The 25,049-nt window shown below is 40.3% G+C and overlaps 2 protein-coding genes across 2 annotated transcripts; both read right to left on the reverse strand.

The window, feature by feature from the left end:
• Positions 1-1,802: 1,802 nt before the first annotated feature.
• SYCP1 (synaptonemal complex protein 1) lies at positions 1,803-19,090 on the reverse strand (the record flags this gene model as incomplete). The annotated part of the gene is made up of 30 exons (XM_080358206.1): positions 1,803-1,946; positions 2,025-2,111; positions 2,837-2,980; positions 3,708-3,767; positions 4,189-4,263; positions 4,760-4,852; positions 5,243-5,353; positions 7,175-7,291; positions 7,483-7,545; positions 8,145-8,207; positions 8,302-8,364; positions 8,830-8,911; positions 9,148-9,218; positions 9,461-9,578; positions 10,055-10,158; positions 10,807-10,911; positions 11,261-11,322; positions 11,802-11,869; positions 12,284-12,468; positions 13,487-13,581; positions 13,851-13,959; positions 14,808-14,881; positions 15,530-15,599; positions 16,137-16,195; positions 16,362-16,435; positions 16,627-16,694; positions 17,238-17,402; positions 17,834-17,880; positions 18,046-18,127; positions 18,983-19,090. The coding sequence occupies 30 exons, from the start codon at positions 19,088-19,090 to the stop codon at positions 1,803-1,805; spliced, it is 2,766 nt and encodes a 921-aa protein (XP_080214332.1).
• A 200-nt stretch (positions 19,091-19,290) lies between these two features.
• On the reverse strand, positions 19,291-24,332 carry LOC308049001 (bile acid receptor-like; the record flags this gene model as incomplete). Its single annotated transcript, XM_080358357.1, has 10 exons — positions 19,291-19,529; positions 19,671-19,784; positions 20,169-20,288; positions 20,849-20,977; positions 21,306-21,405; positions 21,503-21,607; positions 21,697-21,836; positions 21,981-22,121; positions 23,547-23,915; positions 24,242-24,332. 10 exons carry the CDS (start codon positions 24,330-24,332, stop codon positions 19,291-19,293), a joined length of 1,548 nt encoding a protein of 515 aa, XP_080214483.1.
• Positions 24,333-25,049: the final 717 nt, after the last annotated feature.

The raw sequence follows: 25,049 nt of genomic DNA on the forward strand, positions 1-25,049 counted from the left end.
TCTACTGCAAGTCCCCGTGTAATAGCGTGAAACACAGCTCTCATCTCCTACATTTATAGATTCACAGATGGTCGCTCTTTTCTTTCTTTCCTAGGATTAGCTGCAGCATTTCCTATCAAGCACAGATTAAACAGCAGTTCTCTTTGTTGCATATCATCTGCCAATGATCTCCATTTATGGTCCGAAAATACTTCCTAATCCTATTTGCTGATTGGCTCATACGATAGACCACTTCATACTTGGTTTCATTTCTTTGGAAAGTGCTGGAGATTTCTGTTATTCTGAGATACACAATGGCTACACGGGCCAAAATTTTTAAAAACCCAAACAAAACCAAGAGAAGCCAGAAGCTTTCTGCAATATTATCAAGGATAAGTATATATCCACCCAATATCGTGACAACACCAAGGGATAAAAGCCAAAGACACTTTTCAGTTTCTGAGAGTTGTAGTGTTCTCCTATCTGACTGGCGATCTGATAAGCAGTCAGTAGGTAACCAGACACGATCTTCACCGATGAAGATCTGGTATGGAGACTTGAGACTATGCATATACAATTGATATTTTTAGATCAGAACGTCAGCTGATTAAATACACTTGGGATGAACACCGGGGTATGTTTCTGTTTCTCCCCTTAGGCTTTGGGCATGCAGGCCTGTCAGATGCTGCTCTTACCCAACAGTGGCCATCCCAGCAGCTCTGACTCCAGATGGCACAAGCCAGGCCCCAGGCAGATATCATGACATAGCACAGCAACATTTCCTTGAACTGCTGGACCAGACCTGTTTGGGGTGAGCTGCAGCGCAGACGAAGAGCTGCATCAAGAACTTGATGACAATGTGGAAGTTTGAAGGTCTAGGACACACCGTTGTGTGAACAGGGCGGGTTGAAGAGGTGAGAGCAGGAAAGTGACGGCATCTGCCTGAGAAAAAAAGGAAAAATATTTAAAGGACTGCAGAAAAATCCAGTTGCACACGTGGTAAATAAGGATAAAGGTAAATATGTATGTTTTGCTACCCACGTCAGATGAATCCAGGATTTTGATCTTTCGTAATATTTTCAGATGGACCTGTACTTTTCTTGTTATCTCTGAAGCAGGTTTTTGTCATTGTTGTGACACCAAGACTGATCAAGGATTAATGCAGAAATATGTGTTATTCTAAACTACTCTTACAAGTACATGGCAGGAACTGTTAGTCATTGGGAAGGCGCCTGATGATCCATATCTGTGTTCTAATACATAAAGCAACAACATTTGGTCCCACACTTTATGGTTCAGATAAACAATTTAATAACATCTTACCATTATTTTTGCAATCTTGAAACGTGTGTATATTTTATTCCTTGAGAAGCTGAAATATTTTTAAACCAACGTAATGATATTGAAAATTCCATTTTTAAAGTTTCAAAACTGTTTTAACAAGCTGAAATAGCAGCTACTGGAAACACGAGTCTAAAAAGACAGTTCTGACAACATTTAAAATGAACAAAAAAGCAAGACCACTTCCGGTACAAGAGTATGCATTTTAACAACTTCAGTACTTCTTTCACTAAATAATATCCTGTTGTGACTTATGTATCAAGAAACTACATTTAAGAGAGTCAAGTTAAAAGAACAAAACTGAATTTCTTTAAAAGCAGTATGTCTAATCCCAGACCTTTTTCATCTTTTTGAAACAGCTTTCTATGTAGTTACACTATGGAATAGGACATAAAAACGCAACGATGTCCTAACTCTGAACCAACAAAAATCCTGTGGTTGTACTAATTCAATAACGCTAGAGAACTAGTCACTTTTTCATTTTAAGTAAAGAGCTTTTCAGCTTCTTTCATTTTCCTTTTCCTGTCCATTTTAGACACTGTGGCCCAGCCAGCCTCTCGCATTTTCCTCATGGTTGTAAGTTTCAGTACAGAGCCTGGAGTTTTCAAGTCTGATGTAGTTGGTTTCTAAGAAAAACAAAGCCAACCATTAGTTTTTATAATCAACTTGATTAACTGTTGGTTAAAGAAGAAAAGCTAAACTACCTTTTTTGGTGTCATGGCGCATAATTGTGAAGCTTGAGGATAATCTTTGTACAACTTTTTGAACATTTCTTCCTCTGAGACCATGCTCTTCAATGAAAAATAAAGAAGTTAGTTAATCGCACTACATGAAAAGTGTAATTTCTTTATCCCTTGAAAGCTCATCCAGTCCAATCCCCCCGGCGGAGCAGGAACACCCAGATGAGGTTACACAGGAAGGTGTGTCACAATGCTCTGATCTTATGCCTGGTAGAAACAGTCCCTGAACACTAACCAACTGTCTTGGGCCCCTTTACCTTCAAGCAGCCTTGCCCATGGGATTTCCCATAGCGATTGCCTGAAAAGACCACAGTTTGCCCTGCTGAAATCCAGGGTTGCAATTCTGCTCACTATCCTGCTCCTGCCACATGAGATCCTGAACTCCACCATCTCATGGTCGCTGCAACCAAGGCAGCCCTCAACCTTTACCGCTTCAACCAGCCCCTCATTGTTAGTGAGGATGAGGTCCAGCAGTGCACCTCTCCTAGTCGGCTCCTCCACCCTTTGCATCAGAAAGTTATCGTCAAGGCACTGGAGGAACCTCCTAGACTGTGGCTGGCTGAGTCGTCCTTCCAGCAAACATAAGGGAAGTTAACCAATTATGCACATATCAATTATGTACATATAAATACAACTCCAGAAAGAGCCAATGAAATAAAAATATACATATCAATATTGTGTTGGATAGAGCACCTCCCCACACTTTATCTGTATTCTTGGGTACGGCAGTGTGCACAAAGAACTATTAAATACAGCAGTTGTTCTCCAGTTTTTACCAGGAGGTCGCTGTGTTCCGAGCTGTCTGAATGAGCATCCAGCTGTAGAAGCACCTTTTGCTTCTTCCTCATGCACTGGTCCAAATACAGATTTGTGCTTTCACTTTGCAGTTTAGGTATTGGAGGAGTCTTTATACTATATGTCTGGGAAAAGATAGCATTTAAAATTACATTTTCAGTGGTAATTATAGAATCTAAGACTCATAACCCAGCTAACAGACTTGAGTATCCTCTAGGACAAGAATTGTTACTGATCAATGATAACAGAGAAATTAAGTATCTGTGCAAGAAAAACAGCACAGCGAGAGCCCTTATATAAACTGCTTACTAATATCACTGTGAACACATTTTTTGTGGCTATCTACCCTGTAAATCCTCACTTACCACACCAAAAAATAAATAAGCATCTACAGAGAACAAATACAATCAGAAAAATAAAACACTCACTGTTATGAGTTACAAACCTTTAACAATGGACTACGCAAGGGACTTTTTGTGGATACTGAAGGAGGCATTTTTTTCTTTTCCATCATGCTGACTTTTGTAGGAGTATCATATGGAGACTTTTTTGTTTTTACATTAACGGATGCACACTCCAGATCTAAAGGAGTCTTGGGAGTCTCAGAAAAATCAGTTTGTATTTTCTAAAATTAAAAAAAAGGTTTAAATTAAAAGCATTTCAATGTCTTGTCAAACGTACAAAATTTATCATGGAACTTCAATTAGACTCAGTTTCCCAGGGATGGAGGTGGGGCTGACTGGTCTATAGTTACCCGGGTCCTCCTTCCTGCCCTTTTTGAAGACTGGAGTGATTGCCTACATATAAATATCACTGAATTCTAAAATTAATTAATGATAATGTCAAAGCTACCTTGTTCTTCTTTTCATTTTCAGGACGCGTATTTTGGGGGCGTTCTTTTGCAAGATTCTCCTAAAAAGAGTTATGTGATAGGAAGTAAATATTTTAGTTGAATTCAGCGGTCGAGAATGTTCTTGGTGTAATTACAGAACACAGTTCACAATCTTAGTCCATTACAAAGTTCACAGTAATACATGACCCAACTGCAGCATTCAAAAGACGCTGCTTTTCTAGTCACAGTTTCATTTCTTACACAACCTCCTCCATCTCTGCTAAGTTACCTACATACCAGCCCTTTCTCTTGAGAAAATCGGATACAATTTTTATTACAGCTGCATTTAAGAAAGAAAGAGCTCTATTTTCTAGTTATTATTTCACGCAAGAAACTGGAAGCTAGAATCCAAAGTGCACTTCACAGCTGTCACTGTTATAGTGCAGAAAACCAGGTTGAGCGCGTCACCCCTACTGCTACATTTAATTGAAAAGAAAATACCTTCTCTTCGATTTCTGCTTTAAGTTGTTCCTTAAGGGATGACAGTTCACTTTTCAAAGATGAGAGCTCACTTTCCTAAAACAATTAGATAAAGGAAAGGGTTAACTATGCTTAACCTGGGGAAAAAAAATAAACAGTCCAAACAAGACAGTAATTAATAGGGATATTCATTACATACAACAAAAAAGTTCCATTTGTTCAGCAGAGCAAACTTATCCACAAAGTTCACATTCTGAGAGGTATCTACTAGTCCTTTTCAAAATGATTCAACCACCAGAAACACAGATCAAAGAAGCAGTTGCCAAATTAAAAAACAAAACCAAACAACGGCTACTCCAATTTATTTTTAGAAACATCTGCTTTTGTTTAATGTACATAATAAAATCTGTAAGAAGTAACAGTAAACAGATATTAGTGGGTTGATCTTTACTGCTCAGGCCCACTAAAGCAGACACATAACCCCCCCAAGTGTTAAACCGGAAGAAGTCTAATAAGATATTTATAATTATATTACACTTTAAGGACAGCAGCCCCTCCCTTTCATTACTTAGTGCTGAAGAGTACACCTTACCAATGATCGTTTGGATGACAACTGCTCTTGCTCTTTTATTTTATAAAGTTTCAACTCTGTATCTTTTTCTTCAACCATTTTATCATATTCATGCTGCGTTTAAAACGAAGCAAAACAACAAGCTCAAAACATTTGACTGAAGGGTACAGATCTACCTCATCTTAAAACATTACTCATATTTTAAATACAACTCTTTTGAAGATTCAGAAAGTACTAGGAACAAACATTGATGCTTCGGCAGAAACTGTAGAGGAGAAAATGGACAAGCAGTAGTATTTTGTGGGCTGATAGAGAATGCTTTATCTTTAGGCAGCGGCACATGTTGCACGTAAAAGCTAGCCATGTTTTTATTAATGGTATCTGCTAAATATACTTCAAAGCAGAGTAATAAGAAATGTAAATTTAAATATGTTGCATTAAACTGCTGAATGCAAATCTGAATATTAGAAATTACAAACCACGGAAATCAGTAAAATCTCTTACCTTGTGTTTTTCCATAAGCGCCACCATTTCAGTTATCTTGTGCCGACACTGGATATCGGTTTCTCTTTGTGCTACTGTTGCTTTGTCAGCAAGTGACCTCATCTTTTCTACCTGTTAGTAACAAGTTTCATTTAATTCATAAACAATTATGCCACTCAGAGAGGCTCCAGGGGGATACCCCCCAAAAGGTGATGGACCCCCTGCCCTGTTGGGCAGAAGGGAAGACCTGAGACAGTCCCTGTCGCTGTCAGGCAGAGGTAGTGAACCGAAAAGATGACAAGGGTTGGAAGCAGGTTCCAGTTCAGCACCGCGGGCAACCCCCCTCCCTACCTGCTTTGCTTCCCCAGGTGCCCCTCTGCAATAGGTTTGAGGCCTTGGATCTTGAAGAGGAGGTAGGTGAGGATGTGGTGCAAGGCCCACCTATGAGGTCACATAGAAAGAGGCAGTTGACCCCACGCCTCAAGACCGCCTCAGATAAGAAAGAAAGAAGGGTAAATGTAGCAGGCAATTCCCTTCTGAGAGGGACGGAGGGCCCAGTCTGCAGAGCTGACCCTCATCATAGGGAAGTGTGCAGTCTACCTGGAGCCCGGATCAGGGACATCACCAGGATGCTCCCCAACCTGGTGCACCCAACGGACTACTACCCACTGCTGATCTTCCAGACAGGGGGGGAGGAAGCTGCATCCCGCAGTCTGATGGGAATGAAGAAAGATTTCAAGGCCTTGGGATGGATGGTAAAAGAGTCTGGGGCTCAAGTGATTTTCTCTTCCTTCTTTCCAGTTTTGGGTGATGACATGGGATGGAATAGAAAAATTCAGTCCCTAAACAATTGGCTACAAGACTGGTGCTACAGGCAGGGCTTTGGGTTCTTTGGTAACGGCTGGTTTTACAAGACACCAGTCCAAACAGTCATACGTAGGAAAGGTTTATCCTGCAGGGGCAAAAGGATGCTGGGACAGGCATTAGCAGGGCTCATTTGGAGAGCTTTAAACTAGACTCGAAGGGGGATGGGGTGGTAGCTGGGCTTGCATCAGTGGGGCAGCACTCTGGAGTTGATGAAGGCTGGGAGGCCTCCCAGACCCCTGGGGTGAAATCGGGGTGCTCAGCTCGCTCTCTGAAATGCCTGCACAGCAACGCGTGCAGCACGGGGAATAAGCAGGAGGAGTTAGAAACCTGTGTTAGGGCAGGAGATGATGACCTGGTGGCAATTCCGGAGACGCGGTGGGACAGCACACATGGCTGGAATGTGCTCATGGATGGCTGTGTCCTTTTCAGGAAAGACAGGCCAGCCTGGCGTGGTGGTGGAGTTGCTCTTTATGTGAAAAAGCAACTACAACGTATTGAGTATTGTCCAGGCACGGATGAGGAGCGAGTTGAGAGTCTATGGGTGAGAATTAAGGGGCAGGCTGGCAGGGGTGATACAGTTGTGGGTGTCTATTATAGGGCACCAGATCAGGGTGAGGAAGTTGATGAGGCCTCTACAGACAGCTGAGAGCAGCCTCACAGTCACAGGCCCTGGCTGTGGTGGGAGATTTTAACTTCCCTGATGTTTGTTGGAAGGACGACTCAGCCAGCCAGCCACAGTCTAGGAGGTTCCTCCAGTGCCTTGACGATAACTTTCTGATGCAAAGGGTGGAGGAGCCGACTAGGAGAGGTGCACTGCTGGACCTCATCCTCACTAACAAGGAGGGTCAGGTTGAAGTGGTAAAGGTCAAGGGCTGCCTTGGTTGCAGCAACCATGAGATGGTGGAGTTCAGGATCTCCTGTGGCAGCAGATGACACCAAGCTGGGAGGAGTGGCTGACACGCCAGAAGTTCCACTTATGTTGATAAGACGACTATGGAAGAGCAAAGGCACTGGCCAGTACAGCTTCACAAAACCATCATATATCAAAAAATAATTATAAGTTGCAGAAAAAATAACAACTCTCACCTCTTCAAGAAGTTTATTTTCGTTTACTTTCTTTGTTTCCACGTCTTTTTGATAGATGTCAACTGTTTCCTTATGTTGCTTGTTCATATTTTCCATCTCTAACTGTAATTTATTCACCTTTGCAGAATGGAGAATTATTGCTGTTATTTGTTCAGGAATAAATTTGCCAATGATTCTTTTTTTACCTTTAATATGACTATATTATGTTTACAATTACATATATTTTTGCAATTAAGAAGTGAAAAAAGAGTTTATCTAGAAATAGTTTACTTACAGAATTTTATTTAGTTCTAAACGATTAAACCTACCTTCCCTTCGTAAGCACTTGTTTTCTTGCTTTCTGCAGTAATCTTCTTTTTCAGCACCTTATTCTGTCAGAATAAAACAAACACTATACTTTAATAAGTTAACAGAATCATGTAATGAGTAAGTAGGTTGGAATCTTAAAAATTTCAGCTTTCAGCAAGCAAATAACTCTCCTTTTGTAGTGCAGTTCAGGTTCCAGATCGCTTCTCCAAACAAAAGAGTGCTCAACTACTTTAATAACACTCTTACTTCAGGACCTTATGAAAGACCCGTCATGGGTGAGAATAGAGAATAACGAAAGAGGGTGCAGGGCGGGAAGGAAAACTAAGAAAGTATGCAGATGGCATGACAAAAACCACAAGTTATATTTTCACAGTACAGTTATTAGCAATAATTCACAATTCTTTTGGTAACTGAGGTCATTATCTTAAGTCTATCAATTATACCATGTACTAAATGAAAATAGTAAAAGTTATTAAGGATATTATTTCCATAATTGCATTTTTCACTCCTTAATTTGCTGAGAGTTAGGATAAGAAAGGAAATGTTACAAGTTACATGGGTATATCTGAACATATTACACCAGACAAAAACGGTCAAAAAGCAACGGTTACCACAAAATACTATGTTTTCTGTATTTGTGACTTTTAAAAACCATACATACCTCCTGTTGCAACTCTTCGATGCATTTGTTTTTATTTTCCACCTGTTTCTTTACATTATTCAACTAAAAGAGATATTTCAAACATTAATTAATAAAGTAAAAAAGGATTCACTGCGTTACAGAATCACAGAATGTCAGGGATTGTGAATTTTCATACCTTATTTTCTAGAATCTTCAACTGCTTTTCCTTTCTTGACATTTCATTTTCCATACTTTTAGCCTGGAATTATAATTGTAAATCTTTGACTTTTACAAAAAAAATGTTGTATCTATTAGAACATTTAAAAAACCAGGTGTGCTTTGAAACTACAGTAAGAAAGTAAAAATATTTGAACATATTTAAACTAAAATTATACTACATATTGCAAGCTAACCCGTACCCCACCCATCACTAAGTAGGTATATGGAAATAAATAAAGCTAATTCTGTTTGCTTGAAATCTAATAAATCTGGACTTTTAAGCCTCCATGTAAAGAATAACCATCCCAGCAAAGGTCCTCGTCTTTTAACATAAAACGTGTACATTTGTTGAGTCGGTGGCTGCACTGAGAGGAGAACGGCTCTGTAAGAGATTAAATCCCTATGTAGGGCTTTGCAGAGAACAAAACAAACAAGCTTTACATTTAGATTTTATCCTACGGGGTATGTTATGTATTTTCATAGTAAAGCATATGATATGGCATACATTTTCTTCTCTTTCATCCAGTTGACTTTGAATCTCTTCACCTTTCTTCACCATCTTCTCCTTCAAAGACTCCAGTTCATTTCTAGACACCAAAATAATAAGCATTAGTAAGTATTTGCTTAATGACTTTAACTTCTTTTTGCTACTGCTAAATAAACCCCTACTTTATTTATAGTTTGTTTAGCTATATCACCTAAAAAAAGTATTAATCTAAAAATCACAGAAAGCAGCATATGAACACAATATTTAGACTGACTCTGAAGGGATCAAGTCTGCTTCCTCTAATAATATTGTACATTCATATTTGGTTTTACTTGCCTCAGCTGGTCATTTGCTTCTTCCAGGTTTTCAACCAGCTGCTTTGTATTTTCTTCTTTTTTTCTACTATCCTAAATAAAAACCCATGTAAGTAAAATGAATAAAATTCAAAGTGACATCTTAAAAAATTCAAAGACATCGTAAGCCACATGTTGACTGGACTTATTCACAAGGGTAACTGCACTTCCTTCGTATCTTAAACACAAAACTAGCTCAGATACTCCACAGAGCCATGTCATGTTGCAGTTTTCCATATGATTTATATTGTAAATTGAATGTTGTTGTTTAAACAAGCTGAAAGTTCACAACTTGCCTCATTACTTTCTTGCAGTTTCTTGAGTTCTGTAGCCATACCACTTTTCTCTTGTTCTATTTGTTCTTTTTCTAATAAAAGCTTATTGATAGACGCTGTTAGTTGTTCATTCCTTAGCCTAATTTAAAACAAATGGTCACGAGGATTAAGAACATCTATTTTGAAATTTCTTTTGAAGTTAAATTTATCCATTACAAAATGTTACTTCACACTGAAAAAAGTCCAGGCCTGTACCTACAAATTTAAGCTTCGCAGCAAAGTTACAGTGATGCAAAAAGGTACATAAGGAGGCAAAAAAACCGAGAGTCAGCTTTTATATAAAAATAATGGTTGTTAAATACAATGTAATTTGATATCCAGCTCAAAGCAGGGTTAACAATGAACTCAGAAACTTTCCTTTCATGTTAACCCAACTAAGTCAGAGATATGGAACAATTGCATATATATAAATACAGGAAATACAATTTATAAATAGAAGTGTATAACAGATGTCACGCTGTGTGCATAGGTTCATAGATCATTGTATATTAAAGTAACTTCTATATAACACACACAAAAATTAAACTAATACTATATTTTCAAAAATGATCATACGTCTCTTGTTCAAGATCTGTATTCAGTGTCGTAAGCCGTTTTAAATAATTTTGTTCCTTTTCAGCTGTATTAGTCAGCTGTACTTTCAAATCATGGATTTCTTTCTGACGAAGAAAAAGAAAGTGTTTTGAGTACACACATGTAAACTACAAGTCATGAAAACTCACAGAACTGAACCGACAACCAAAGTTTTAAGATGAAACAAAACTACATGCCATAAATTTAAGATGAAACAAAAATCCATGCCATAAATCAGCCAGAGAGTATCTTTATCTCTGGTGCTAGTTTTATCTGCCACGTATTTGAAAAAGCTCTTTCTGTTGTCCTTGACCCCTCTCGCCAGGTTGAATTCTGAGGCCTTAGCTTTCCTAGTTGCCTTCCTACACCCTCTGACAACAGCCTTATGTTCTTCCCAAGTGCCCAGCCCCTCCTGCCATGATCTATAAACTCTCCTCTTCCACTTGCAGTTGTGTGTGATACTGAACTCCTATATGAATGTGAAACGTGTCCCCTATTCTAACTACCTAGTCTGCAAAAATACTGACAAATTTAGCTTTCCTTTGACATTATTTATAAATAAAACATTTGCTTCAGACACCGTAAGCTTTTGCATTCACCTAAATAAATTCAAAATAAAAAAACCCAGAGAATTACAGTACTATGTATTAGAATAAGCACATATTTTAGATGCATCCCAAACCACAATGCAAAACGACTTATAAAAACATGTTACTGTCACCCTTTATTCAGACCTCTCTGATTTGGAGAAGACTTTTAGTTTCTTTTTCTCTCTGCTGCAAATTTTCTACAGTAGCCTCAAGACCTTTCTTCTTCTCTAGAAGACCTTCAACTTTTTCCTGTTTAAGAACAATGGTGAAACTCAGTTTAGAAAATTCAATGTACAATATATAAGGAAATACTAGGCCTAACTAAAAATGGGAAATCTTTATGTCCAGAGGGAGTGGCATTTGAATAGGTGTGGATAAAGAAACAACCAGAAATGTTGAGAAGGAAAATGAAAACAAGAAAAACGGTGGAAAGAATCAAGTCCTTCAAAGAAAACACTGAAATCATCTAAAAGACAGTTAAGAAATTTAGTAGCAACATTAAGACAGTGTTTATATATAGCATTTAAGGTACTTAAAAAGCATGAGAACCTTCATATGAAAAGTAAATTCCATGAGACTAAGAAAAAGGAACATTTACCAGTGTTTCTGACAGCTCTTCAAGTTGTATTTCTTTGTCACATTTCAGTTTAGTCATCTCTTCTACAACACATGTAATGTAAAATTAATTGAACAGAAATCAATTTACGTAATTAACAGGCACTATAAAGCATTAATCCCTTGGCAGTACCCAGTTTCCAAAACTTGTGGGATTAAGGTCTGAAATAGTAAAGCTAAATTACAACCTAAATTCTGACCTAATCTAAATGTAGAGTTGATAAAATAATTCAGAAAGACATTAGCAAATATAGATCTGAAGAAAAGCTAATAATTTGTCTTAAATAAAATTCAGAGCCTGTTATATTTTCTGCAATAATGCCTTCAAATAAGCCATGGAATGTTTACAAAGGAGTAATCAGCAAGTATTGATGCATCTACATTTTTCCAGAAAAACATCTGGACTGCTTAAGGTATTCATATGGATATACTGAAAAAGGAAACCACTTCTTAGTAACTTCAAAATGCTTTCTAGGTGCACACTCACATTGCTATTTTTTGCAAGTTCCGTATACCAAGCTTACCCAGTTCAGCAGACTTATTTCTGAGCTCCAGGGTAAGTCGCTTTGACTCATCCTCGTATTTCTCCGATCTAAGAAAAAGTAATTTAAAAAATTGTATAGTACAAAGCACTGCATTGGAAACTTCAAAGACAATATGGCAAAGTCTTAGCACAAGCATTGGAAGAACATTTGCCTTTCAACAGGTGGATCATATATCTGCCTGCAACATGTATCAAATTTCACTTCTACAACTTCAGAACAGCAGAACTCTTAGTAAACAAGTATATACATACATAACCCTGTATTTCTTAAAAACAGAGTTATGCTGTCTTAGTTAAGAGCTGCCATCTTCAAGTGTTAATAATTCAAATAATCAGATGGGTGAAGGACTTCAAAAAAAAGAAAAAAGTTATTAGTGAACAATTAGTTTTTATTCCTAGCAGTTTGGTAATCTAGTATTTTACCTGTATGATCATTCTTTGATTTCAAACTGTAGCATTTACCTGTTTTGCTCTTTTTGCAGCAAGCTTTTCAAACTGGAAACAGAAGTCTCAAATTCCTCTCTCAGGCACGCATGCAAAGTCTTAGTTTTTTCACATTCTTCCATCTGTGCTTCTTTTTCTGCAGTGACCTGAGCTAATGCCTTCACTGCAGTCTGCAAGTCAGTTTCTAAGCTCTTTTGAGCAATCTAAAAAAAAAATAATAAAAAAATCAAGCAATTGCTAGGGGAAATCCCATGGGCAAGGCTGCCTGAAGGGAAAGGGCTGACACTGGAAGCTGTGCTGCCATCCAGAGACCTGGACAGGCTGGAGAGCTGAGTGGGGAAAAATTTAGTGAAATATAACAAGGGCAAGTGTAAGAGTCTTGAATCTGGGCAGGAACAACCCCAGGTTCCAGTATAAGTTGGGGAATGACCTATTAGAGAGCAGGGTAGGGGAAAGGGACCTGGGGGTCCTGGTGGACAGCAGGGTGACCATGAGCCAGCACTGGGCCCTTGTGGCCAGGAAGCCAATGGGACCTGGGGTGGGTTGGAAGGGGGTGGTCAGTAGGTCAGAGAGGTTCTCCTGCCCCTCTGCTCTGCCCTGGGGAGACCACACCTGGAATCTTGTGTCCAGTTGTGGCCCCTCAGTTCCAGCAGGACAGGGAACTGCTGCAGAGAGTCCAGCACAGGGCAACAAAGATGCTGAAGGGAGTGGAGCATCTCCCGTGTGAGGAAAGGCTGAGGGAGCAGGGGGTCTGGAGCTGGAGAATAGGAGACTGAGGGGTGATCTCATTAATGTTTACAGATATCTAAAGGGTGAGTGTCAGGAGGATGGAGCCAGGCTCTTCTCGGTGACAAGCAATGGTAACACAAGGGGTAATGGGTTTGAACTGGAACACAAGAGGTTCCACTTAAATTGAAGAAGAAACAACTTCTCAGTGAGGGTGGCAGAGCCTGGAACAGGCTGCCCAGGGAGGTTGTGGAGTCTCCTACTCTGGAGACATTCCAACCCGCCTGGACACCTTCCTGTGTAACCTCATCTGGGTGTTCCTGCTCCGGTGGGGGGATTGGACTGCATGAGCTTTTGAGGTCCATTCCAATCCCTAACATTCTGTGATTCTGTGAAACAAAGGGAAATAATTGTTTCATATCTAAAGTATCAATGATTATTTATGTGATTATGTGTCGAATCTGTTTACACTGGAAAATTATAAGCAAGCTCTACCTCTGCTTTTTGCAAGAAAACATTGGCCTCTTCCAATTCCGCCCTCAAATGTTCTAGCTTGATCTGGGATTCCTTTAGCATTTCTTCTTCGTGTCCTGAGCAAAGAAAAATGCTTACATTTAAGAACAATGGGATATTTACTAAAAAACGCTTGTATTTCTATTTCACAGATAAATACATTTACACACATCCAAATTATGCTACTAGTCCTGATCCTACCTCAGCAGCTTTTGTTCCAAATTAAAAATTGCCTACAGGTTCCCAAAGTTCTGCTGCTGACTACTAACAGGGTCAAATTATCATGATTCTGTTTCCTTTACTTCTATAACCAATTACATTTTAACATAGCAGAAAGAACTCTTACTTTTGGCTTCTACTAAGTCCGTAATCTTATTTTTGGATTCTTGCAGCTGAGTCTTGATCTCTCTTATTAGATCATCTTTTTCATCACTCTGTATTGTAAGAACTGAAATCTAACAAAATTAAAATAATATCATAAAGAAGTCTAGAAAAAAGGATAGATTGTCATCTTCATTTGTGCACCGCGTATGATAAGCATCCACGCTGGTGTCATTTAAGTTAAAATAAGGTGGTCGGTTTTTCGCCAAATATTGATCAAGTCATATTACTCTGGATGAAAAAGCTCTTAAGTTCAAATTCAAAACGTGAATTCCAACAGACCCAGTATACTAGAACATCACTAAACTTAGAATCTGACATAAATGTGGCTCCAGTTGTTATTTTTGACCTTTTTACTGATGCCTTCAACTTAATCAGTCTTTCGTCATGGCTACTTCATCACCACTACAAAAAACCTATTCTAATCTCAAATTCCTAAACTCTCTTACCAGCCTGGGGTCTGATATACAGTATAACCCTTCTTCTCACCTTCCTTCTTACCAGAAATGAACAATATCTTCCCTAACTATAAGGAGTGATGACTGCTTTGCTAATTTTATGCTCCTGCACGAGCCACTTTTCTAAAGGCGAGCGTATGTATAGCGAACAGAAAGAGTATTCAGTGTTTACATGGTGCTTTTAAATCCTGTCACTAATATGTCCCTTGTTACAATACAGCAGCCTAATTGATATTTTATTCCAAATCAGTAACACAGAGGAACACACCATCAAAAAGTCATTCGCAATATTAATTTCCATCATTCCAAAATACAAATATTTTACAAACATCAAGGCGCTTTTATTGTTTTCATTTGATATATCAGTAAGTCACAAAGGCAAAACAGAGTTTAACCATTTAAGAAACCGAAAGATTTGTTTCATAAGTAAAGCTGTATATACTAGATTGTAAAACTGAGCAAACCTGTTTTTCCTTCATACTGACTTCCAGTTTGCATTCTTTTTCAAACTTGTCCACTCTGTCTGCTTCTTCTTTTACTTTTGGGATATAGTAATATCCATAGTTAATACATTAGCTAAAATATACTCCAAGCTCAATACAGTTTCCAGTTTAAGACTGCTTATAACTGTGCAGCTGTACAATTTATTTCCTAATTGTTGAGGTCACGTTTGAAACTATTTTCTAATCAGACAAATTAATAGTTGCAGCAGCTTCCCACAGAATTATTCCATTATTACATGTATTACTTAATAGTTTGTTATAAGAAAAGAACAAAATTGCACATGTACAAATGAAACAGGCACATAGGAGCGTAAATGAAGGAAGTATTTAATTAACATTTCTGTAGCTATACACTAGTGAATTATCATTTAAATAAATCAACCACATAAAATAAATAGTCACCTCTAGACTGTACTTCACAGACAAAACTTAAACTTCAAGTGACTTTGAAAAATAAAGTTCCAAACCGGATCCAGTGGAAAAACAATAAGAGGGCCCAGGTATTTAATAGCAGGCGGCAGGAATAAAATAGTGTCCAGCCTGTCCCAGTGCTGCCGGTTCACCGTTCCAGCACTTGCTGTCTTTCTGGCCTCAAACTGGGTGTAATAAAATCTATGCGCTAAAATCTATGAAGTAAAAAAATGTTAAGCCTGCAGTATAAACACAATAAAGAAAATCCTCACATTTGAAACACATTTCCAATCTGGTGTTCTCTGCTTGCACACGAAGCTTGTCAAATGCCGTTATCATTTTCTAAAAATAAAATTCAATAGGTCATTGCTGGACCACTCTCCACCATCTTTGCCAAGTCTTGGGAAATGGGAGAGGTGCCTGAGGACTGGAGGAAAGCAAGTATCACTCCAGTCTTCAAAAAGGGCAAGGAGGACCCAGGTAACTCTAGACCAGACAGCCTCACCTCCATCCCTGGGAAACAAAGATGATGAAGAGAGTAGAGCATCTCCCGTGTGAGGAAAGGCTGAGGGAGCTGGGGCTCTGGAGCTGGACAAGAGGAGACTGAGGGGTGACTCATTAATGTTTACAGATATATAAAGGGTGAGTGTCAGGAGGATGGAGCCAGGCTCTTCTCGGTGACAACCAGTGATAGGACAAGGGGTAATGGGTTCAAACTGGAACACAAGAGGTTCCACTTAAATTGGAGAAGAAACTTCTCAGTGAGGGTAACAGAACACTGGAACAGGCTATTACAACAACCTACAATTAATATTTAACCTTTTTATATATATATAACCCAGATCATATTTGAGCCTTTGAACAAGTTACATCACTTACTTCAACGTTGTTATTAAGTTCCACGTATAGTTGTCTTGTTTCATCTCTTTCGTGTTCATCTGTCAAAGTAAGAACATACCATAAAGTACTCTGATGCAGCGCCACACACAGTTTATCTCAACCAGAGAAGTATTTGGAACAGAATGATAGTTTTTTTCTTTCATGAATTTACAGAAAGGTAGAAGTACTTTTACTTTCATAAATCAAAATTTAAAGAGCATTTACATTTGGTGGACTTCTCTGTGAAGTGAGTACAGGTTTCCTTGAGCAGGTTACACAGATGCCTTGAAATGCTGTTTCTAAGAGGGAAAAAAATACTGTAATATGTTGTCACAGGAATGCCCGGCACTTTGCATACCTATGTAGTAACAATGTAAATGCCCTGATGATCGTTACAATTTAACAGCTCTATGTAACTTCCCTTACTAATACAGTTCTCAGCACAAAACTTGACTATTTTCACAGAACTCTATTTGAGTGCATTACTTACTCTTTCAAGAGATCTTTATTTTCACATATCTCATCTTCCAGTTTTACACTTAGTTTTTCGTTTTCAAACTGATTTCATAGGGAACAAAAATAAGACATTGTTACAGAAAAATATACTAGAAATATACCTTCACTCACATCTGAGACGCCTTTTGTTATAGTTGGCATGAACGACATACTAATAATAATTTACCAGCAACTGGAACACTTACAGGTATGTTAGTGATATACACCTGTATGTGCTGAATACAGAAATATGCATGAGCATACTTTACACATACTAGGAAGATTAAAGCTTATTCAGTCTTGAACAGGTTTCTGCATATCCACAGTATGATGTGCATGTAAATAATACAAAGATGGAATGCACACCGTTAAAAAGAGGAAAACCATTTTTACAAACCAAAATGTTGCTTTTTCCTTTAGTAACAGTAGAGCCATAGGTCACTGGTATCCAGCCAAATGGCTTCTTCGAAGTCATCACATTAACAGTTCAAAATTTATTCTGCCTCTGCAACACTCTTTAATATTTAATTGTATGAATAATAAATTCATACTAAATCAGGAAGAACTTTGTTTTTACATATTCAATGTATATTGTACAATACTGGCCTGCAATTCTTGAATGGCTTTACGCTGTGCATCAATGATCTTTCTGTTTTCTTGCAGTTTTCTTTCCTTCTGCTTTAGTTCCGATTCTACAGTTAGTTTCCACCGCTTGATCTTCTCAGCCTCTTTGTAGAGTTTTGAATACAACTCATTCATTGTTTCTATAGTCTATTAAAACAGGTTCCACAATTTAATCTCAAATGCTATTTAATTAATAAAGTTTCAGATACATATTTATCTCGGAAATATCATATTTTTTTTTCCATAGATGGTGACACGGGCTTATATACAATCAGGACTCAAAGTTTAAATCTTTGTGCATCCACTGCATATGTACCAACAGACAGTACAGAACAAACAGGAGACATAAACACAAGTGAAAAATACCCCAGTGCCTTCTGATTTAGTGACATTGCTAAATAGATCGCCTTAAAGATACGGATAACTGTGATTCAGCTTTAAATAGGAGACAGAAAATTATTATTCCCCTTTGACTCCTTCCTTTAGCCCTAACATATATGCTGAAGAGTAGGGACTGTTTGGGGAACAAATTAAGAGGCTCTAAGAAATTAGAGATGCAGAGTTTATACTTAGCTGACCTCTTCATCTACCTCAGAGCAAAGTTTTACTTGCTGTGAAATTGCATCTGAAAAATTAAGATATTTTGATCAATGTATTTCTAAAAAAATAACAGCGGAACTGTATTTAACAGTGTTACAGCTATGATATTGTTAAAGTACTCAGGAAAAATGTTGACAATAGCAAACAATTTTAAAAGAATGTGCAAGGTAAATGCTTATTTTAGTCTTACCTGAATCAGAGATTTCACCACAGTTCGGTGTACTTGTTAAAAACGGCATATTAAAGTCATCATCTGGACATTTGTTAAAACCCTGCACAAATTTTAAAATTAGTTTCTTATGGGCAGATTTGCAAAGATTATAAAACCCAGAAAAAAAGTACAGCTAACGTGAAAATAGAATTTTCCATTATTACCTACAGTTTTCAAAGCCCAAGGTGTTGGTAATAGCTTTGGAACTCTCCTGCTTGCTTCTCATTAACCAAAATGACTTTTCTGAAGTCCAGTATTTGATACTTATTTTTTGCTTTATTCCCAAGAGTGCTTCTAAAACACATCATGTTTTAGCATGAAAATTTCATTTTATAAGCTGTTTTAAAATTCACATAGATTTGTGTTGTAAATAGTATAGCTCGTCTCCGCTCAGATTATCACATTTGAGCCTAATATTTCACAATGAGCCTCAACGTTAAAAAATATCTCGTTGAACACAGAGAGCATAGCGACGAAACGTTTTCACTGCACACTTGATCTGGTGGGACCAATAAATCAAATCAAGGGTATCAGGGTGGTGTATTTCCCCCTTACTGTTCTGAATCACTCACATCAAACATGTTTATCATTGCAGGTGTACAGTTAAAATCCATAGCAGATGCTCGAGAAGATGATTGTCTTTGGTTTTGATAGAAAAAAGTCGTAAGTCTTTGAAGTTAAAATTTAAGGTGGTGTCCCCCCCCGCAGTAGCCACCTTAAGTTTGCAGAAAAACGAGTTCAGCGCACACGCTTTTACAGATATATATGCATGTGCTTTCCAGGGCGGAAGGTTCAGGACTTCGTGTGGGGACAAGCAGCCGGGAGGACCCGCGGAACGGCCCCTTCGCCTCCCGCTCCCGCCCCCCCCGGCCGCCCCTCAGCCGCCGCCTCCAGAGCCGCGCACCGGGCTGGTTACCTGACACAGCCCCGCCGCCCGAGCGTTCGCTTGTGGTTTCACCGCAGACACCTGCCCACCGCTCAGGCGCGGCGGCACGAACAATTTAAACGGTTTTTCTTTATCCATGGCCTCGGAGGTCTCAGAGCCGCCACCTCATAGCAGGCGCGCTAACGCCCCGGGCTCGTCGGCCGCGCTGAGGAGGGGGCGCGACAAAAGGCGGGAAGCGGGAACGCGCGACCGGGGCGTGAGGGGAGGCGGCGCGCGCCGGGCTGCGCTCGCTCCGCAGCGCTCGCTCCTCAGCGCGGCTCCGTGAGGCGCCGCCTCGCTCAGTGCAGGTCCCAGATCTCGCAGAGCAGCGAGGTGAGCCGAGGGTCCTTCCTTCGCCATGTCACCAGCACCTCCGCGTGGGTGTGGTTGAGGGTGCGCAGTTCCGTCAGGCGCCCGATGAGGCGGGCGAAGTGCTGGGGGTCCTCGGGGTGGTGGATTTTCGAGTATTTGTAGAGGATGCCCAGAAGTGGCTCCTGTAGCTCTTCGACGTGGCGCTTGTTCCTCAGGAGCGGGCGGTCTGCGGAGCGGGGCGGGAGAGCGCGGTTAGCGGGCGGGGGCGGGAACGCGGGGCGGCCGCACCGGGAGGGGACAGGGGGCAGCGCCCGGGGAAGGGAACGCTCGTTGTGACACCCTAACAGGGATCAGCCTCCCAGTTTACCTGAAAAAAACACAGTTGTTGCTACAAGCAGGGCATATTCGGTCTCAGTGACTTTGAGTTCCCCCATGCTTCTGTAGAAGTAAAAGAGCGCGGTGATAAACTCCTCGGTTATACCTTCAAAGTGAAATAGAATAATTAGAATGTTATTTCGTAGAATCATTTTGGTTGGAAGAGACCCTCAAGATCATCAAATCCAACTTTCCCCCACCCCCGGCACTGCCCCATGTCCTGAGAACCTCATGTCCGTCTGTCCAGCCCTCCAGGGATGGTGACTCCAGCACTGCCCTGGGCAGCCTGTTCCAATGCCCCACAGCCCTTTGGGGAAGAAATTGTTCCTAAATCCAACCTCACCCTCCCCTGGTGCAACTTGAGGCCGTTTCCTCTGCTCCTGGCGCTTGTTCCTGGGGAGCAGAGCCCGACCCCCCTGGCTCCAAGCTCCTTTCAGGCAGTTGTAAAGCAAAAGATTCCCAAGTGTTTTGATTCCGAGGCCTCCATTACCTGTGGTGGTAGTGGAAGTTGGACTCTCTTCATTGTGGGACATTTCCATGGAATAAATGTTGTTTTTATCAAGGTTTTGAACGTGATGACACGTCCCACGATCGGAAAGTCTTATATGACCTGGAAGAAGAGAGATGACAGTTCCCAGCTAAGCTTAGTACGGCTGAATATTTATCTGGATCTGCTTTGGAGACAGACACCTGGAAATCTGTTAATTTTTCCCAAAGGGAGAAGGGTGGAGGAGCCAACTAGAAGAGGTGCACTGCTAGGCCTCATCCTCACTAACAAGGAGGGTCTGGTTGAAGCAGTAAAGGTTGAGGGCTGCCTTGGTTGCAGCGACCATGAGATGGTGGAGTTCAGGATCTCATATGGCAGGAGCAGGAAAGCAAGCAGAATGGCAACCCTGGATTTCACCCTCCTGTGTAACCTCATCTGGGTGTTCCTGCTCCGGCAGGGGGATTGGACTGGATGATCTTTTGAGGTCCCTTCCAATCCCTAACTTTCTGTGATTCTGTGAAAAATATATAGAAGGTATGTGGGCATTATCGTTACTATTCTAAGTGCTACTATGCTTGAATAGGAAATTATTTTAGATCAAGTGAATTAAAATAAGTAGAAGTTGTTTCAAAATGACAAAACCTCCCCGTGGTGTTAATAGAAAGCATGTTAGTCAAACTTACTTCCACTTGTTGTTGGTTGGCATTCACTAATTCTTTGGTTATATATTTGGGCTGAACGCAAAAACATTGCCTCAACTGTTGACCCTTTTAGCAGCGCGATCTGGTCTTCACTAGCTAAACTTTCAAATCCTGCAGAGAAAGATACATGTTGAGAATCAAAGAAGGCATAAAATAGTGATTCACTCAAGATGGTATTTTAAAGTCCATGTACTTTCAGAAAATGTCGCTATTCTATGTAAAAAATAGAGAAGAAATCTAATCATAGCAAGCTTTTGAAGTGAACGCTTCTGACTTGTCCTCATGACAAGTAGATGGTAACCCTGATTGTTGGAGTTGGAAGATAAAATAGTCAGTTGAATGAGAGTTTTCTTGGATTCATGTCATCAATATGGTTTCTGCCTCTTAAAGAAAAAAAAGTCACACTATTCTGTAACATTTTCCAAAGGAAGGAACGTACCTGGAAGTCTTTTTGTGAAATCCACTAACACTTGCACATGGACAACTGCCGTCTCAGAGAGCCAGAGAAAACTTTCCTCAGGACTTGCAGTTTCTTGTAGCTGCACAAAAGAGCATTTAGACACCTGGTATAACCAAGATACAAAGCTTAGGGTAATAACAACTTATCAATGCAGGCGGATTGTTCTGGATACTTACAAACTTCTTGGCTTCCTCAGGGGGAATTGTGTATTTTTGGTGTGCTGCTACAATGTGGTCAAGAAGCTGGTGTTCCCCTGGAGTAAGTTCCATCTTTTCTGGGATCTTTTGAAAAAATAAACCAATCAAGTGGCAGTGACTTGGGGCAAAAATAAATGATAAAAAGAGATATTTGAAACAGAAAAATATCTCACTTTTCCAGATCTTATTGTAGATGATACACGCTTACTATTCAGTCCTTCATCTTCCAGTTTTATGTTGCAAAGAAAACTGCTCTTCTGTTTGAAATTCTTCCTGAGTCGCTTTGACTTGCACTGTACTTCAGTCAGCAAACCTGTAAGGCATGGAAGTGTGTATCAATACGCATGAGAATTTTGCATGAAAAACAACCATGCAATTTTTTTTTCCGGGGACTGACTTTGGAAAAGGTTTTATCCACATTGATTAGTAAAGTAGGCAGCATGGAAGGAGCACTTACATTCTGCCAGCATTCCCACAGCTTTGCACTTCTTCAGGCGACATTCCTGACACTTCCTTCGCATGTACATGTCCATTTCACAGTGACCACCGTTCTTGCATCGATATACTGCATTTTTGGTTATGCTACGTCGGAAGAAGCCTATGGACAAGGATGGGTTTATGACTGAAGGAATCTAAGGAGTTTCATCTCATAATGACGTAAAGAATTAAAGTGTCTTTTGGTTTTGTTTCTTTGATTTTTTTTTACATTACCTTGTTTTTAAATTTGCTTTTTAACAACATAGTTATGCCTTATTCTTTCAGATTAATATTAATCACTGTTTTCCTTACCTGATCAAGACGGCTCTTATATAGCAAGTTAAAATATAAGTAGCAATTAATTATTACTTGTTTTTATTTTATTTTGATAAGTATAATTAATAACAGTGAGGTAAATCCATAATAAATGGTCATGAGAAAATCAGCACCTGCTTAAACAGACACTATTCTAGTGAATAATCAATGCAAACATCAGTTGTGTGAAATGCTCATATTAAACACAGGCTGTGAAAGTGTTTCTTCAAAAAATGTTATATAAATGTGAATGTTCCTGAGATCAGCTGATCGGAGGCAGCTCAATGGGTCCTGATTAAGCAAAATCTTCGAGGTACAGAGAAGCCTTTTGTTGGGTATTTTTTCTCTCAATTGCGCACTTCCATTCTCAAGAGACCCAGAAGCTTCCAGCAGCCCTTGCGAGAGCAGCTGACGTGGACTGGGCGTTACTGGGGGGAGGGAGATCACACCCCCGCCCCTGGTCTTGAAAAAGCCTCCAAGAGGACAGTGATGTGTTGCTGCCCACCAGGTGCTGGAAGGGGCAATCTGCTTGCGCCGCGGGTGAGTAGCACCCACACTGTGCTGCAGCAGCAGGTGTAGTAGCTCGTGCGCTAGGGTGTAGAGGTTGTCACCTTTTGCTAGTTAGACGCTCTCACCTATTGCCACTGTCTCATGTTGTTGCTGACCATGGTCTCGACCAGAAAGAGAGCTTGTCTGAAGAAGACTGTAGCAACTCGGACAGACTGTCTGCCCCAAACCGTGGCTATTCAGGTTTCTGGCTGCAGGGAGTGCCAGAGCCTGCTGCTGCCGGATGACGATGGCAGCATCCCACCTGTGTGAGGTGTGAGGAGGTGCAGGATCTGCTCTACATGGTTGCAAAGCTTAAGGAGGAGATTGTCAGAGGGTGACAGAACACTGGAACAGGCTGCCCAGGGAGGCTGTGTTATCTCCTGCTCTGGAGGTATTCAAGACCCGCCTGGACGCCTTCCTGTGTAACCTCATCTGGGTGTTCCTGCTCCGGCGGGGGGATTGGACTGGGTGATCTTTTGAGGTCCCTTCCAATCCCTAATATTCTGTGATTCTTTGAAGTAAGTGTGTTAGATAAAACGTTCCTTAGATAAATTACTGTCCTTTGTAGAAATATCAACATAGAAAACAATGATTCTCTTTGCTTAAATCACAGATGTGGAAGGTTACGATGAGCACCATGGGGCTGTGGTTCTGGGTAGGATATGGATCAGCCTGTTCCTACCTTTGCAGCCTTCGCAGGTGAGTGCGTTGTAGTGATAGCCAGACGCCTTGTCACCGCACACCACACACAGCTCCTCCTGTCCCTTCAGCCGCAGGGAAGAATGGTGGAATCTTGGCCGTTTCAGTCCTTGGTATCCACCGTCATCGACGTGGGGAGCCATGAATGAGGGTTTGGTTAACTCACAGCTGCCGCCGCCGATGCACTGGCTGTCGCTGTACGGGGAGTCCAGCCCATACGGGCTGTACTGAGACTGAGGTGGCGGTGACTGTAGCACTGGAGGAGGAATTGGAACTGTTGAGTATTGGCAGTAAGGCGCAGTCTGGAAATCGGTGTCTTGCAAGTGGTAGTTGATGTGCTCCGGTATGACATCTAGATACAGAAGAAATTGGAAATGATATAACCTGAAGAATATCTCAACATCAGCTACTTGAAAGCTGTAAAATGTTTTATAGATTAAATATTTAATCATAAATATTAGAGGAACACATTTTCAGAAGAGCAGTCTGACACATTCTTTTTAAAGAATGTATAAGCACATGGTAGTATATGTCAGTACACTTTCGTTATGGGCCTGATCGTCAAATGTGTAGCTTCTAAGAGCTTGTAAAGATAGACTAAAGTGAAGAAAATTATTTCCACAGCTGTTCATTTTACTATACCGCTTTTTCATAGTGTAGAAATTTTGCTTTACTCACCGTAATACTGTATGGGCTCGGGCAGACAGTACCCGTCGGGTACAGTGACAAATGTGTTTGCCATATTCTGCTCCCAGCTGCACTGTTTCATTCACGTTGCCGTGTGATGGACTTTTAAGAAGGCAACCTAGAGAAATGGGAAAGGAAAGGAAACATCATGTGAGAAGGAGTTGCTGGGTAGGTTTACGTACAGAGCTAAAACCAGAAAACTCCAGAATATGAAACAGTTTGCACATCATAAGAGAAGCACAAGTGTGTACCAACTCACATCATACTTTCAATGCATGTGACGTATCTTTGGAAAAGAATGCTTTCTCTGTGTGTTGTCAGCAGAAGGTGAAAAGATGAAGTGAGGCTGGAATGCTGATTTTTTTGTTATCTCTACTAGTAAATATTTGTTTGAAAGCGAAATGACTCACTGAATCATGAGGTCCTTATCAGTTAGATCAATTTAGCCTGGGCAAAGTCTACATTTTTCCCCAAAAATGTCTATTTGCTGAAGAAATGCATTCTTGGATTCCAGGAGTTTCTTGAAATAAAAATAATAAAAGAACAGAAGCTAAAATAAAATGACACTGATGTAGTCTGATAAAAATATTATATTGGGAGCATGAAGTAAATATTACTAAATGCAAGGTGGACAGCCCCAGCTCCCTCAGCCTTTCCTCACACGGGAGATGCTCCACTCCCTGCAGCATCTTGGTGGCTGCGCTGGACTCTCTCCAGCAGTTCCCTGTCCTGCTGGAACTGAGGGGCCACAACTGGACACAAGATTCCAGGTGTGGTCTCTCCAGGGCAGAGCAGAGGG

This window comes from Nesoenas mayeri, assembly GCF_963082525.1.
Source record: "Nesoenas mayeri genome assembly, chromosome: 23".
NCBI classification, from domain to species: Eukaryota; Metazoa; Chordata; class Aves; order Columbiformes; family Columbidae; genus Nesoenas; species Nesoenas mayeri.